At 42.7% G+C, this 16,576-nt stretch overlaps 1 protein-coding gene across 1 annotated transcript; it reads right to left on the bottom strand.

Annotated features, from left to right (window-relative positions):
• Window positions 1-1,974: 1,974 nt before the first annotated feature.
• Window positions 1,975-3,938, bottom strand: LOC143629131 (NEP1-interacting protein-like 1). The gene is made up of 4 exons (XM_077098485.1): window positions 3,664-3,938; window positions 3,048-3,199; window positions 2,879-2,962; window positions 1,975-2,424 (listed from the first exon to the last, which is right to left on the bottom strand). The coding sequence occupies exons 1-4, from the start codon at window positions 3,857-3,859 to the stop codon at window positions 2,146-2,148; spliced, it is 711 nt and encodes a 236-aa protein (XP_076954600.1). The 5' UTR covers window positions 3,860-3,938; the 3' UTR covers window positions 1,975-2,145.
• Window positions 3,939-16,576: the final 12,638 nt, after the last annotated feature.

The raw sequence follows: 16,576 nt of genomic DNA, 5'->3' as shown, positions 1-16,576 counted from the left end.
CGGTCATTCTCAAATGATTGTTCCTTGCTCGACGTCGATTAAATTCCTAACGCTTAATCCGAATTCAATCAGCGTGGTTCTTTAGGCACAATTTGAAGTTAAGTAACACAATGACAGATTTTATCATTATCAAGGCTGATGAATTCCCTATTCTGACCACTAAAGTCTTTTTGTATTTATACTCTACTAAACCTTTGCCTCATATGTATCAACAGCCAACACTCCATTTGATCATATGTTTAAACAGCTAGTGGATTTAAGCTTCATTTGCTCATTTTGTAACCAAACTCGTTTGATAAACCTCCATATTAATTTCTTGCTTGAAAATACTCATGAAAGTATTAACTCACCATTTAAAACCATAATTGGCACTTAGTCAAGATTCACCAAACTTCCATTTTAGGTTTTATTTAATCTAATCATCATTTTACTTTTGCCTAAAAATAGCAATCGCCTTATCTTGAAAACGAAGGGTTTCTCTCTTATGGGTTTCGAGAATAGTGTTTTCATGGTGGATCAAGTTACGTTAAAAGTTGTTTCATGCAAAGTGAGCAAACACTAGGAGGTGTTTCTTAACAACCAACACGTGAACATACCATTTGCATTTGATATTTTGGCTTTCCTTGCGCCCTATGGAGCATTTAGTCAGTCCAACGGGTCATGATTAGTAATGTTATGATCCTAATATCCATTAATGTAACTTACAACTTGGTATTCCTATCCAAACGAGGCGAGCAACACAACTTCTTGTCTGTTTTTTCTTCCATTTCGATGTAAATATTTCTCTATTTGTCTTTGAATTTGTATCTTAATTAATTCTATTGATAACTATAATCAATTCATATTTTTATCAATATTTGATGATTATAACATAATTCTTCATAAAGTTAGTCTATAGATCAAAACATACCAATAACTCATATGCCCATTAAATCTTGGTTTGCCTATATAGTCAAATTAAAATAATTGCAACATGTCACAATGAAATGTTCCTAATCTATTAGATGCCTTATTTGTTATTATCTTTCAGAAAGCATGAGTTTGGTTTATAAAACCCATATAAGTTAATGTTCTTGTCTCCTCATATTGGGTTGTTTTGTGTGTCCACTCAAAGCACTAGTATATATTTCTAGAGAGAGCCAATCCTCCTTGCAAGTCATCTAGAGAAAACATTTGCCACAATAGCAATATAAGTCCCTCAAGTTGCTTAATTAGACTTAAGCCACAAGAGTTGGATTTTTGTTTTCAAACTAAACCTTCATTTTGACTTTTGTATACTTTTTGAGTACAAGAAATCATAATAATGGAGTCTTGTTAATACAACTTAAATGAGAAATTATCACTTAATAATTAAAATGAATTATTACGAATATAAATTATAAAATTTTAGGTGTTACAGGTCGTAGTGGTTGAAAAAATAGCAAGAGAGTCGGTGGTGATGGTTGAGGTTAAGAGAGAATAGTAAGTGAATAGTGAAAGTACAAAAATGTTGAGTTTTACAAGAGAGAATAGTAAGTGAATAGTAAAAATACAGAAAGATCGAGAACGAATGATAGATAGGGGTTGGATGTTGAAATTGGATTTTGGGCCCACCTTACACTCCAAAACCCATACTTCCGTTTTCTTTTTATTAACGCTTTAAAAGAAACGGTATGGATCTCATCCCATAATCCTACGGTCTAGATACAAAGTTGACACAAACCATTTCTTTTAGTTCACTTTCCTTTTTCTACACGTCTTAATATTTCCTTACCTATTTTTGGTAAGCGTGTGATCAAACATACTAATATACCATTAACGTTTAAACACGTGATTTTTTTCCTAAATTTCAACTGTGCTAGCTATATAAGTTGTAGTAGTTAAGTTATCTTTGACATATGAATGAACCCTATGCACAAATAGTTTCTTTTAAAGTTGTTACATTTACTATCTTTTAAACGTTACCAATTCAAAAATTACAACACACTTGTGAATGCCATAAGATATAACATCGAAAGGTTTTAGTAACCATCATATATATAACCATTCAATCACCAAATCACATGGCTATAACTACTACTAGCTATGTCCAAATGCAACACTTTTTGTTTTGTTTGTAACCACCAAACTTATCCCATACGTTTTTACTAACAATTAATAATGTTGTTAAACATCCCTTCTACAGATTGGGCAAGATCCCTGCCTAACTAGCCATTCATCGATGCATTTTACGTGAAACACATGTCTACAACTTGGTAGTTCTCGTCCTTCGTCTTTCTTCTCGAAATCTTGCAAGCAAATTGCACAATTTGTCTCATCTGTTTGATTAATCGAATCCCCAAATACGCGTTTTGGTAGCCTATCTATCGTATCTTCAGATAACCCTCTTGTCCCATTGTTATCCACGTCAAACATGTCACTAAAACTGGTTTCCATGTCACTAGTCTGTACGAATCACAAATAAACATATTAAAATATAAATACACGTACATATTAATAAATATTTACACATATTAACGATTTTTAAAAATTGTGACGTCAGTCAAATCGACATCCCTGACAATTCACTAATTTAACCAACCGACTGAAAAAAAAAGAATGATGTATTTACAGTTCCATGTTAAACTGACTAGACCAGAGCGGTTTTTTAAACACAACCTTCTTACAAACTTTTAGGTAATTGTATTTATCTAACATTAAATTAAGAAAAAATAATAAAAAACAAAAGCTAAACTTTATCATCAAAAAAACATAATTTGTACTTATGTTAGGTTGTCTTATCACATGTTCCAGGATTCGATTTCATCAATGTTTTAAACCAAAGATTCAAGAATCTATTATCCACCTTTTTTTATGTTTAAAACAAAATCACAAACTCAACCCCACCATGTTTATTTACCTGCCATTGGTATGCTTTAAGCACAGCTGGGCTGACCCATTCAATAAACACTTTCCCATTCAATAGGCTATGTAACAATGCAACCTGCAAAGAAGTTAATTACACATGTTAACAAACCATTAAATCATAAGTACAAACATGGCATATATAAGGTACAAACACAAATTACCTTAGAGAAGGGTTCACCATTAACCATCATGTCCATGACTTGCAACGCCGTGATCGCACCGGTGACTGCGCCCACACCCGCCCCACGAACTAACCCTGTTTCCGTTGTTTGCCCTTTGATTGCGCCCGTGATTGTTCCGATTATTGATCCACCTGAATTCAGTATTCAAATTCCAGGTTTAGAGAAATTTGAAATTTAGGGACCCACTTAATCGAGTCCAATGGGTTATGTATAGTAATTTTATGGTGGACCCAAGGTTTTTTTTATAGTGGGGTTTAACCAAAATTTTACGGGAGGCTAATATCCAAAAAGATCTGGCGACGTTTGTTGTCACTCACCTTTTATCTAGTGGTATATTAAGAAATTAATGTAATTTTTCAAAAAATTAGTTTCACTGTAAAAAAAATTAGCCTAGTGACACACTTGTAAATACTACTACAAACCATAAAACTTTTTCTTTTAGTATATAATAAAAAATTAAATTTTCTAAAAACTTAGTTTTACTATAAGAAAAAAGGCCAGCGACGCAGGTTGTTGCCCCGTAAACACTACTACAAACCATCAAATAAATTTTTTGCTAATGATATTTAAGAAAATAAGAAGGAATTACACGAACCTAACGCGAAGGCACAAGTGACGAAAGCGGTGGAGATTTTGTTTATTACATGCATAGCAGAGCAAAATTTGAAGTCAGCCATGTGTGTTGCCGGAAAAAGATGCCGGAGAAGATGAGTAATGAGAGTGGATAGTGAATTGTCATTTAAATGGATAGAAGATGTATTTATAGGGGGTGAGAGTATGGCAAACAACATTAAATAATAAAAAGAGTGTTGAAATATAGTAGACTTTTATTTTTTAGGTGATAATAATATTATACTTTTTTGGTTTAAAATATCTTACAAGTAGTAATTTAAAAAATAAGATGAAGACATCAAGTTTATGTTATTTTAAATTTTAAATGATGGTTGGATTTAAGATCGGCTATGTTTGACATTGCTTATGTAAGATATTTTAAGAGGGTAAAAAGTTATAAGATTTTATATAATTAGTATGAGCATGATGAGTAGAAAATGTTATTATATTAATGATGGCTGGATTACAAACTAGCACTTAAAATGAACTTAATCTGATTTTAGGCCCGAGATGGTAAAAGTGTTCACGTAACTAGCTAAAATCAGGTGCGGCAATTGTTGACATGATTCAAAACACTACCCGAACTCAACACGAGAAAAAACAAAATTTTTGGTTGACTAACACAACCTGTTTAATAACGGGTTAAGTTCGGGTTAACCAGTTAACCTGTTTAACTATTTAATAAAACCTTTTACAATTATATTCTTATTTGTGTTATTTTTGTTTTCCTTTTTTTTTGTAAGATAATTTGAAATTTCCAATTAATTTTCAACATTATTAATAACTTAAAAAATATATTCATTATTACTGATTTAATCTACTTACTCTAAATTATATCAAATTTGTTTTTATTTATTTATTTATTGACAAATGAGTCGTGTTTCGTTTAACCCGAATTTATGTGTGTGAAGGTTATGGTTGAAATCTTTGATACAAATAAAAATATGGGTTGGGTTCGGTTCCATATTTCAACCCGCAACTCATTAGCCCATTTACCTAACAACCCGACACATTTAGCAAGCATAGTGAAGAAACACTAGGTGAACCCTGGACAGATTATAGATAATCTGGGGGTTAAGTAATGTTTCCCACGGGGATGAGGTCCAGCAGAGAAGGTTGTTCTTCTGGAGACCTGCAAAACAGACACCGTAAGCTCGTCACTGAGAAGGGGGGGGGGGGGTTCCTCCTTGTGACCACCCTCCGGCGTGAGAATCAGACTAGATTGCTCTGAATATAAGTGTATATTAAGAGATTGCTAGATAAGATTGAGATATCAGATGATCTTACCATTCCAAGGTGTTGGAGTATTTATAGCCGAAGGTAGGTTTCCTAGAAGGTACTGCCGGCTGAATAGTATTCCTATTCCACCAACAGTGGACTACGCACAGGCCATGCTGGTTGGTGGGTAGGCTACGGCCAACAGTAAAGGTCGGCTGTATACTGTTCCTTTACTGTCGGCTACGCACTGTTCCACCAACTGTAGGCTGCGCACGTCCCTTCGTAAGGGTTGGTGAGTAGGCAGCGGCTAATAGTGACAAACAGTACTAGAGGGTGCTCCTCCTCGTATTGTTGTCGGTGAGCTGTCACCCTGTGATTGGTTCATGGGTTGCTCTGGTCAATTTGTCTGTTCCGCCCATACCTTAGTAGGTATAGTACGAAAGACCTTCCAGAAGCATACGGACTGGCTCACTTGGGTGGGAGTATTCCCGCCTTGCTCATTCCTTCATGTGACTACTGAAGTAGCTAATGCCTTGTGCGTGTAGCCTTGCTGTTAGTGCGGGTAGCCTTCCCTGATGGCTTGTATCCGCAGCTGCGGGAACAGGCGGGGTACTTCACCATTGGGAGGCTTTCCCTGCGGGTACAGCTGGCGTACTGCGCGTAAGGTTCTTTGAGCATGGTGGGTCCTGCTGGAGCAGTTGGTCATTGCGCAGACGTCCTTGTTCAAGGTGAGTCTTGCGGGTCCAACTGGGCTCTGCTGGGACCTACCTCTTCAAGCCCCCCCAGTCCAATGTTCTTCTCATGAATTATTAATAAGTGAGGTGAACTTTTGGACTTAGCTAGGGGTTTTGAAAAGGGTTTAGTTTTTAGGTTTTCCGTGGTGATTCTTCCCGCGGTTTTCCTGATGTCACGCAGAAATTCCCGACTTTTCTGCTTGATCTTTGGGTATGAAGCGGGTAGGTTTGTAACCTCCTCGCACGTCAGGAGCGTTGAGTCCCATTTGTGTGGATTCTCCATGGGGTCTTGGTAGTTTTCAACATAGTGATCAATTATGCTAAAACCACCAATTCCATCTTGGAGTTTCAAACAATATAGTTCTCGACGTTCCCGTCATGCGGGGATGTTATTCCTGTTTCCGCAAGCGTGGCCCAGAAGATCCTTCTTGGTTTGAATTCCCTGCAGAGTGCTAAGTATGTGAAGGGTTTTGCCTTGACATTGTACCCGCACTTGTCTTACGGTTACTTTATTTCCAAGGTATTCCTGGCGTCAATTCCCTGTGGGTGCTAAGTATGTGAAGGTTTTTGCCTTAACACTGTACCCGCATCCGTCTTACGGTTACTTTTGAATCTTTTTGAATTTTGAATTTTGAAATTCGAAGAGTTGGTGGAAGGATAAGAACAGTCCAAACATCTGAAACGTCGTGCGACGGTTTCTTCTGACTGTGTCAGGACGTGCAGGAAGTTATGGTGACGTGACAGTACATGGTCATTCCAGACGCTTTTTCAGGCGCGTGGGCGCGATTTTTCAGGCGTGTGGCCGCTAAATTAATGGTATGCGTCCTGTCAACAGCTGTTGCCAGCTTGCTTTTTGCCACGTGTCATAGTTTCATTGCACCTTCGTTTTCTCTCTTCCGTATTAAATGCATCGCATTAATTGCGATTAGTATATAAAGGGGGAGAGGGTTATTTTTAATCCACACTTTCACTCTTCTCTTCATCTTTTAAGCGATTTCCGGCGAATACTCATCCTTTTCAGGCAAGCATTCTCCCGAAATCGTTTTCTTCTTCTTTTACAAAATGTCTCGTGATATCGATTCTACAGCTGATGATAAGAGTACTGCTGGTGAGTGCCAGTGTGCTCTGCCTGGCGATCTATATCGGTACGTCGTCAGGAAGTTCATGCTCGAGTCTCTCGAGCCTGAGTTTCCTGAACCCCACCAGACGGTATACGATGCCCCCAGAGGCAAGATCGGGGTTTATGCTGCATTCTTTGTCTATGGGAATCTTAGGTTCCCATTGACAAAGTTTGTTTACCGTGTCCTTGAGAGGCACGGTGTTCATTTGACCGAGTTGCACCCCATGGCGATCGCCAAGATTCGCCACTTTGAGTGGGTGTGCCGGATACTGGGTGTTGAGCCCTACGTTGACCGCCTGATGACCTTCTACACTTGGAGGTGCATCCAGGGGTGGTACACGTTGACAACCCGGATTAAGGGTTTAAAGATCTGCGCGACCGAGCGCAGTCTTCGCGCGTGGAAGAGGGAGTTTTTCTTCATATCCGCTCGCGCCATCCCCATTGCCATGAAATTCAAGAACGGGCAAGCACTTCCCAGCCTTCACGCCTCCAACTACCAGGAGGCGGAATGGTTTGCGAAGATATCTCGGGTCCAATCTCCGGTTTACCGGTTTGCGGAGTCCGGGATGCTGATGCTGGGGATGAGCCGGGTGTGGAAGGCTGCCGATGCGCAAAAGATCCCAATCGTCCTCGAATACGGTTCGAACTCTGTTCCTTACGGTATGCTTCGTCTCTTATTGTTGATTCTGAATTGCTTCTAACTTTTTTCCTGTTTATTTCAGAGGGGAACGACCTGCAGTCGCTCCTTATTCCGCGGGAGGCTGATGGTCCCGCACGGATGGGTACTCGCGCTCTAGACGAGAACGAGTTGCCCATCCTAGAACAAACGGCGGATCGGTTCGTGGAGGTCTATCCGCTAGGCCATGAGATCCTTAGTGCCCGTCGGCCAGGTAAGGCGCTATTCGACCCTCGACCCCTCAATGTTGAAACCTCTGCTGGAATTCCTTTAATCGTATGTTCTGATGAGGAATCCGCAGATGGTCCTCCGTTGGTGCGGAAGAAGAAGGCTGCCGGCGGGAAGGGGAAGGAGAAGGCCTCCACTGCCGATCCAGCGCCTCGGTCTGATTCGGAGACCGAGAGCGAAGAGCCAAAGAGCCAAAGCGCCTCGGTCTTATCACTGCCGATCCCGGTGGTGATAAGACCACCGCTCCGGAGGTTGTGATTGTCACCTCCGGAGAGCCAAAGAAGACGATGGTGACCGGCGCAAAGAGGCCGGCTCCATCGGGTTCGTCCCCGCCTCTCCGTACCTTTAGGCTCAAGAAAACCCGTAAGTACAAACTTCCTTTAGCTTTTATCTTCATAGCTTAATATCTTTTAACACTTTTCTTCTTTACGCAGGCGTGGATGTTGACGCATTCCAGGGTGGAGCGCCGAGTAGTACCTCCCCGCCAATGACGGTAGGCTTGGTCAGCCTACCTGAGGCGACGACCCAGGCGCCTGCGCCTGCTTCCGCTGGTCCAGTTGCTCACTCCTTTGAGCCGACTGTTCCAGCCGAGATGACGTCACCGCCGGCTGTGAGTGCGATTTTTACAGCATCCTTCACCGAGCCGGCGGTTACCATTGCTGCGGATTCCGCGGCAGCGACCGCGGCGGCGACCACGGCGGCTGCTACCATGCCCCCGCCATCGGCAACGACGGCCGGTCCATCAGGTACGCATGGGGCTTCCCGCCAATATTTGCCACCTTCCCATCTGCCTGACCTCTTGGATGGATTTCCTTTGGGTTCAGGTGATGGGTTCGGCGGCTATCGGCCTGTTATTGACCCTACAGGTGCGTAGGGTTCTTCTGGCCCATTTTATATATATATATTTTATCATTTTTTCCTAACTGCTTTGTTTTTTGCAGTGTCGGATTCCAATGAAGTGTATGTTCCACGATGGAACATTCGCCGAGGAACAACCCTTCGCACCCCTGTGGAGTGCGTGGAATGGGCTCGTCACGCTGCTCCCAGTGGTGCGTTGGGGGAAGCCATGGCTAGCTACCAGGAGGGTAGGCTAACCAATGAGCTTCGGGTTCTCCTGGCCCGGATGCAGCCGCGCGTCGAGCTGCTTTGTCGTGAAAACGACAAGTTAAAAGCAGCTCGCCTCAAGGAAGTAGCTCAGGCGCGGGCTGTCCGGGAGGAGAACCAAAAACTTGCCGCAGTGGCTGCGGAGAAGGAGAAGGCCTTCAAGGCCATCGAGGTTGAAGTTCAGGCTCGACTCGAGGCCCGTTCCAAGGCTGCCCAAGCTGTTAATGAACAGCTTCGGCTGGCTAAGGAAACTGCGAGGAACGCAATCGAGAGGGCCACCAAGGCTGAAGCTGTTGCTGAGCCTCTGCGCGTGAAGAATGAAGAACTTAAAGCCAAATTAGAGGCTCTCCAGCAGGCTCATGATGCCTTGGCGATGGAAGACGCCAAAAAGCTCCAGGAGATCTTGGACCAGAGGGGGGTGCTTGACCATACTGAGCGGAAGCTAAAGGGCGTCGAAGAGGCTGCGGCTAAAGAAGTGTTGCTTGCCAACCTTAACAAGAGTGAAGCCGAACGCGCCCGTAACGAAGCTCAAGCTGCCCTCCAAGAAGCTCTGGTTGCCAAGGAATGGCTTCTTCGAGAAGCGTTGTCTCAGGTAAGCTTTCATGTCTTTACGCTTTTCTTTGTAAATAGAAAGGGTGTTGACACTTGTATATTTTCTTTTGTAGGTTGTGCATCGGGTCTTCTCAGAGACATCTTACGACGATGCTATGAGCGCAGCCCTCAACGCTTCTCACGAGGATGGGGAACGGGCCGGCTTCCTGCTTGGTCTAGGGTTCGTTGAGAAAGGCGTCCCGCCTTCCAACTTCCCTTTGTATAATGTGGATACTGAAGCTATTTACGACCAAGCAGTGAACCAGTATGCTGCCTTCCCGCATCCGGTGGTGGAGAAGGTGAATGAAGTTGCTACTGCTGATGATGGGCTAGCTATCCTTAAGGCTTTCCTTGAACTGCCACGCTCTACTGACGGCGCTGGTCCAAGTGGAAGTGGCCCTGAAGCCTGATCCTGAAGATCCCTTCCCGCTGCTAGGATAGATTTAGTTTGTATAGATTTACTTTCTTGTAGGCGGGTAGTTACCCGGCCATTCTTGTAACGAATATTTATGAAATATAAATCTTTGTGCGGCTAAGACCGCTTCTTCCATTGGATTCCTTGCTTTATAAACGTTATATGACTTGCATACTTTAGTTTGAATTAGCAAATTTCCAAGTGTTTTAGAATAAGTTAACCTTTGAATGTGGTAGATAATAGGTTTGAAGTTTTGCCTCCTCTTTCGTGATTGTGCGGGTAGGACCGTCACTTGCACTTAGTAGGATGGCTAAACTTTACCCATATCTGACCTGCGTGTAGGTTTTCCTCATCCTTTTTTAGGATAACCTTTGAACGTGGTAGATGATAGGTTGAAGTTTTGCTTCCTTGTTCGTGATTGTGCGGGTAAGACCGTCACTTGCACTTACAAGGATGGCTAAACTTTACTTACATCTGACCTGCGTGTAGGTTTTCCTTATTCTTAGCGTTGTGTTTATGCGGGTTTTGCCGCCTTCCACACGTAACGACTTACTTCTTCCCCATTTATGCGGTGAATACCGGCACCAGTGTGGGAAGTTCATAAGTATAAAGGTAAAGTTAACACATTATGAAAGGAGAATCATTTCCATTAGAAGTGGCTCTAGGCCTTTTCTTTACAAGTTTGGAATTGATCTACATATAACATTTGCGTAATTGAGCTCCATTCCATGTTCTTGGGATGGGAGTGCCATCGAGCCTTTCGAGCCGGTATGCGCCCTTTCCCAGGACTTCTTTGATAATGTATGGCCCTTCCCAGACCGGGGCCAGCTTTCCTGGGCGTTCTTGGTTTGAAGCCTCGTTGTTACGCAGTATGTAGTCTCCTACATTGAAGTTGCAGAGTTTTACCCGCGTGTTGTAGTACTTTTGCATTTGTCGCTTTAGTTCTCTTCACGCACTGCGGCTAAGTCTCTGCGTTCATCGGTCAGCATAAGATCCAACCGTCTTTCCGCATCATTGTCTTCTGGCTGAATCAAGATCCTTGGTGAGGGTAAACCAATTTCGAACGGGACCATGGCTTCCGTGCCATAAGTGAGGCTGAACGGGGTTTCTCCCGTACTGGTCTTCTTCAGCGTTCTGTTTGCCCAAAGGACGTGCGGAAGCTCGTCCACCCAGCCGGATCTGTGTTCCAAGAGTCTTTTCTTGATGCCTTCGACAATGCTCTTGTTTGCTCTTTCCACCTCACCATTACCTTGCGGGTGTGCCACTGAGGTAAAGGTGTGGGTGATTTGAAGTTCTTTCAGCCACTGTTGTAGCTTTTTGTCAGCAAAGTTGGTGCCGTTATCGCTCACCAAATTCTGTGGAAGTCCAAAATGACAAATAATAAATTCCCAAATAAATTTTTTGATATGTTTTGCGGTTGTTTGGGCTAAAGGTTTTGCTTCTATCCACTTGGTGAAGTAGTCGATGGCTACCACAAGGAACTGAACATTTCCTGCTGCTGTAGGAAATGGGCCTGTCACATCGATGGCCCACTTCTGAAATGGCCATGAAGAAGTGACTGGAACAAGTTCATTCTTCGGGCGGTGCGTGTTGGGTGCGTAAAGCTGGCAAGACCTGCATTTTCTGATGTATGCCAGTGCATCCATATGCATCCCCGGCCAAAAGTATCCCGCGTTGTTTAGCTTAGCTACAACAGCGCGGGGACCTGCGTGTATTCCACAGATGCCTTCGTGTACTTCCCTTAGGAGGTAGTCAGCATCTTGGTTGTCCACGCATCTTAAGAGTGGGCCAAGAAAGTTACGTCTGTAAAGGATGTCATCGATGAGTTGATAATTCAGTGCTTTACAGCGTAGTTTTCTTGCCTGTGTTTTGGATTCTGGTAGTGTACCTGCCGCAAGGTATTTTATTATTGGTGTCATCCACGTTTCCGAGTTGGTTTGGATGACACAAATTTCCTTGTGCGGGACCGAAGGTGTCTCGAGGAGTTCAATGCGGATATCTTTTCCTAAGTGGGTGAAGGCTAATGATGCAAGCTTGCTTAACGCATCCGCAGATTTGTTTTCACATCGCTTGACGTGTATGACTTTGCAGTCATTGAAATCGCGCATAAGGGATTTTGCTTGTGCGAGGTACAGGGCCATTGTGTCGTTCACGGCCGTGTACATCCCGTTGATTTGATTGGCTATCAACATGGAATCCACGTGGGCTTCCAAGTTTTTCACCCCCATCTTACGCGCAATTCTCAACCCAGCCAAGAATGCCTCATATTCGGCTTCGTTATTCGTACTTGGAAAATCCAGTCGAATAGCGTAAGTGTATTCTTGGCCTGCTGGGTTGGTTAGTTTCAGCCCTGCGCCTGAACCCTCGTTACTGGCTGCTCCATCAGTGTAGAGTTGCCAGACATCATTGATGTCTTGTGCTGGAGAGGGTTGAACCTCTTCCTGGCACTCTTTTTCCCGCGATGCAGGCACTTCTGCAATAAAGTCGGCCAGAACCTGGCCTCTTCACATAGCTAAAATCAATACAAAACAATGGGCACAAAATCACCTTTATGCTGTTATCTACAAGATATTTAACCTAGGTATTTAATCAACCAAGGCACAAATTTAGACTTTTTAGTTTTATGTCACGTATAATTAAGATGATATGTCTCATTTATTGAATGCCAAACTTTTGTTCAGTCTATGGTAACCAAGTCTATAAGTTTCCCTAGTTTAGGCATCGACTATTCTTTAGACCGGTAATGTGGCCACGATAACTACTTTGTTAACACACCACCAAAGTGGTTATAAGTAACGACCAACTCACAAGGTACTTCTCAATTCGCTACCAAGATTAATGGGTGTCTATTTATTCTTATCTAACAAGAAAGTTAGTTGGTAATATGTATTCAGGCCGAATTGGACCCGTGATTAACAAACAACCAGTATTAACATGCTCAATGAAGCCAATAACAGTGTTCTTGATTTCAACTAGTGTGGTGAAAGTTTTTGCTAGTCGATTTTCTAGTTATCTTTTTATGAAAGAAGAACGACACGTATGTGAAATCAAAATAACATTTTTTTTTCTTTTATTGTATAAAAAAGAAATTAATATATTTATTTTAAAAGCAATACATTGTTTTTTTTTTTGCCAATAGCTACCTCACATGGTCTACATCCATTGCATCATGCATCAATTTAATTAATTTGAAGGTATATAATAAAAACATGATATTCATTTTTATTTAAAATATATATGTTTTAAGGTATCCATCATGTTAATCAAACCTTAATTTTCTTATACCTTAGCTTAACAATTAAGATTTCCATATGTAAATATGACAATCTTAAAATTTAGCAATTCACATTTTCGTTTAGTAGTGGTAATCGAGCCGGTTTTCGTATTATTCGAATCTCATGGATTTTTTATAAAGTGAATTCAAATTCAAGCTAGCATTTGAAAACCGACTTAAAAATTTTGAATTTAAATGGATTCAAATAGGTCGTATTATAAGAAAATTTTAAAAATAATAAACTTCGAACTTACACAATCTTCTTTCTATTCTAAGATGTTGTTATCTAGAGATTAACTTAAAATATTACATGTTGGTAAATATAACTTTGAATTAGAGTTACAACATTAGCTAAATCTCGATTCCACTAGATTTTAAAATATTGTAAAACAATGTAATTATTTAATGTTCAATAAATGATATGAGATACAGCCAGAATCTCGAACTCACTAGTTATACAAGTGGATCTGACATGTGATGTTTCATTATCTAACAAACCTCTCTGTCACACACCATATTTGGCAAGTTTTCCCATAGTACTTCTCAGATCATAAAAGAATTCGAGATTATATTTCTTTTAGTCCTATGTTCATACAACTTTTGTCTTTTGAATAACCATATTAAAACTTCCCATATTAATCGTATCGGATTATTATTCGATTTTTGATTGTTTGAACCTGGATTCAGATTTAGTTCGAATTCGAATTCAAGACTGATTCGAAACTCAGTTCGATTCGAATTCGAACTAATTCGATTCAAATTCGCCAAAAAATAATTGGCTTTTGGGTTTGGGTTGGATATTGAATTACTAGCGTAAATATGTTAAAATCGTTAAAATAATGTTTTCATACACAAATTTGAATTTGAATGTGAATTTTGAATCGAATTTAAAAACATAAATTCGTATTTTATACAAAATTTGATTACTAAACTGAATTCGAATCTCCAATTTCAATTTTGTTTAAAATTGAATTTCAAGTTTTTCAAGTCAGGTATAAATACTAAAAACCCGTTGTCTCAACTCTCATGTCTCAACCCGATAAAATGTTGCAACCACCGTGAAGAGGTAGGTCCCAGCAGAGCCCAGTTGGACCCGCAAGACTCACCTCAAAGAGGGACGTCTGTGCAGTTGAACCCGCAAGACTCACCTTCAACAGGGACGTCTGCGCAAAGGCTAAACTCACAACTCACCTTGAAGAGACGTCTGCGCAGAAACCAACTGGATCCGCAGGACCCACCATGCTCAGAGACGTGACGTCCTTACGCGCAGTACGCAAGCTGTTCCCGCAGGAAAAGCCTCCCAATGGTCGACGTACTCCGCCTGTTCCCGCAGCAACGGATACTAGCCATCAGGGAAGGCTACTCGCGCAGCAAGGCTACACGCACAAGGCACTTAACTCTTAAATAATTCAGTAATGTCACCTGAAGAGGAGATGAGCAAGCCGGGAACACTCCCGCACAAAGCCGGGAAAACTCCCGCCCAAATGAGCCAGTCCGTACGATACTGGAGGATCTTTTGTACTGTACCTGACAAGGTATGGACAAAAGATCTGACCAAAGATACGACAGCTCACTGACAACAGTATGACGAGCAGCACGCTCTTGTACTGTATGTCACTATTAGCCGCTGCCTACTCACCAACCTGTCGGAGGACGTGCATAGCCTGCAGTTGGTGGAACAGGAATAGTACACAGCCGGCCTGGTCACTATCAGCCGCTGCCTACCCACCAACCACCAGCATGGCATGTGCGTAGCCCACAGTTGGCAGAACAGGAACACTATTCAGCCGGCTGTACCTGCTTGGAAACCTACCTTCGGCTATAAATACTCCAACACCTTGGAACGGTATTATTATCTGATCTCATACCATCATATCTGCTCTAGTCATTTCTCTTAATATACACTTATATTCAAGAGCAATCTAGTCTGATTCTCACGCCGGAGGGTGGTCACAAGGAGGTACCCCCCCTCTCAGTGACGAGCTCACGGTGTCTGTTTTGCAGGTCATCAGAAGAACCATCTTTGCCGGACCTAACCCCTCGTGGGAAACATCTATTTAACCCCCAGATTATCCGTAATCTGCCCAGGGTCGATTAGTGTTTCTTCATTGGCGCCATCCGTGCATAAAAGCTAGAACTTGAATCTTTTTCAGTTTTTTCAAAACTTCTGGAAAGATGGCTAACGTTACTCCGGTCCCAAGGCCAGGGAGTAACCAAGAAACCCCGTTAACCACAACCCCAGCTACTGGGGGGAACACCGGCGAGTACACACATTTTACGAACACTACCCCGGTTACCCAAGCCGGGGCAAGTGCAGTAAATTTTACGAACACTACTCCGGCTACCCAAGCCGGGGCAAGTGCAGTAAACAATCATCCCCTGGGATTCATCAATATCCAGGCGGAAAGACAACAGACGAGGCTCCCCCGCCAAACACTTGAACAAGTTAAAGCGTGGGCGGAAACACGTCAGAGGGAATTCCAAGCTGAGTTGGATGAGCGCTTATGTTCACTCCAACAGGCTGACGAATTCGGAAGCACTCGACAACAGCTCAACATGAGCAGTGAGTGCGAGTATTCAGACGATGATCGGGAGGAATCCGACACCGACGTAAACCCTCGCCATAGGGCGAAAGGGAAGCGTAAGGAAACGGACTTCCAACCGAGAAGGAATTTTGGAGAAACCTTCAAACAAAGGAACGCGGGGGGAAACCCACGTGATTTCTCCAAAACCTTCAGACCGACTGCTGCAAACGCGGGAACATCCAAGTTTGCAAGGGACATTGCGGAAGCAATCGCCCCAAAAAGTGCCAAGCAGATGCCCAGCATCGGCACTTATGATGGTATATCCGACCCAGATGACCACCTGAACAGATTCATAGCGGGGGCAACCGTCAGCAACTGGACGGAACCCACGTGGTGTTATATGTTCCAGATGACGCTGGTTGGAGCGGCTAGAGCGTGGTTTGACCGTCTACCGGTCCACCACATCTACGATTGGGCGGACTTCCAACACAAGTTCAGCCAACACTTCAGTCAACAAAGGAAATATACTGAAGAGCAGTGGACGATCCTCAACTGCGTTAGAGAGGAGGATGAATCTTTACTAGACTTCATCACTCGCTTCAACTCGAAAAAGCTGAGTCTGGGCGCTATAAGCAAAGATCTTGTTTGCGCCGCTTTCATCCAGGGCGCCGAATACCCAGAGCTGATCCGCACGTTTACGGGTAAAGATGGCATGCCATCCACATGGGATGCCATCATGACGGTGGCCAAGCGCTTTGCCGAAACAGAGAAGCAGCTGGGTAGGGATCTGCCCCAGGGTACAAGCCTCTACACGCAGAGGACTAGAGAACACAACGTCCGGACCGCCCGGCAAAACAAAAAGAGGAAGCTAGGCATTTGGCAGTCAAGGGTAAACTTTGACACCACATCCAGCTCTCGCTCTTTAGTAGGCGGAAGGGATAACACGCATCCGTCAAGCCGACACCCCCGGTGGACGCCGCTCACCAAAAGCGTCACGGAGATATTTGCCAT

This window comes from Bidens hawaiensis, unplaced genomic scaffold, assembly GCF_021521415.1.
Source record: "Bidens hawaiensis isolate Kalapana, Puna unplaced genomic scaffold, B.hawaiensis_p1.1 tig00005162_1, whole genome shotgun sequence".
Classification (NCBI taxonomy): domain Eukaryota; kingdom Viridiplantae; phylum Streptophyta; class Magnoliopsida; order Asterales; family Asteraceae; genus Bidens; species Bidens hawaiensis.
Note: the sequence above shows the minus strand (reverse complement) of the source record. Positions and strands in the feature narration are given on the sequence as shown.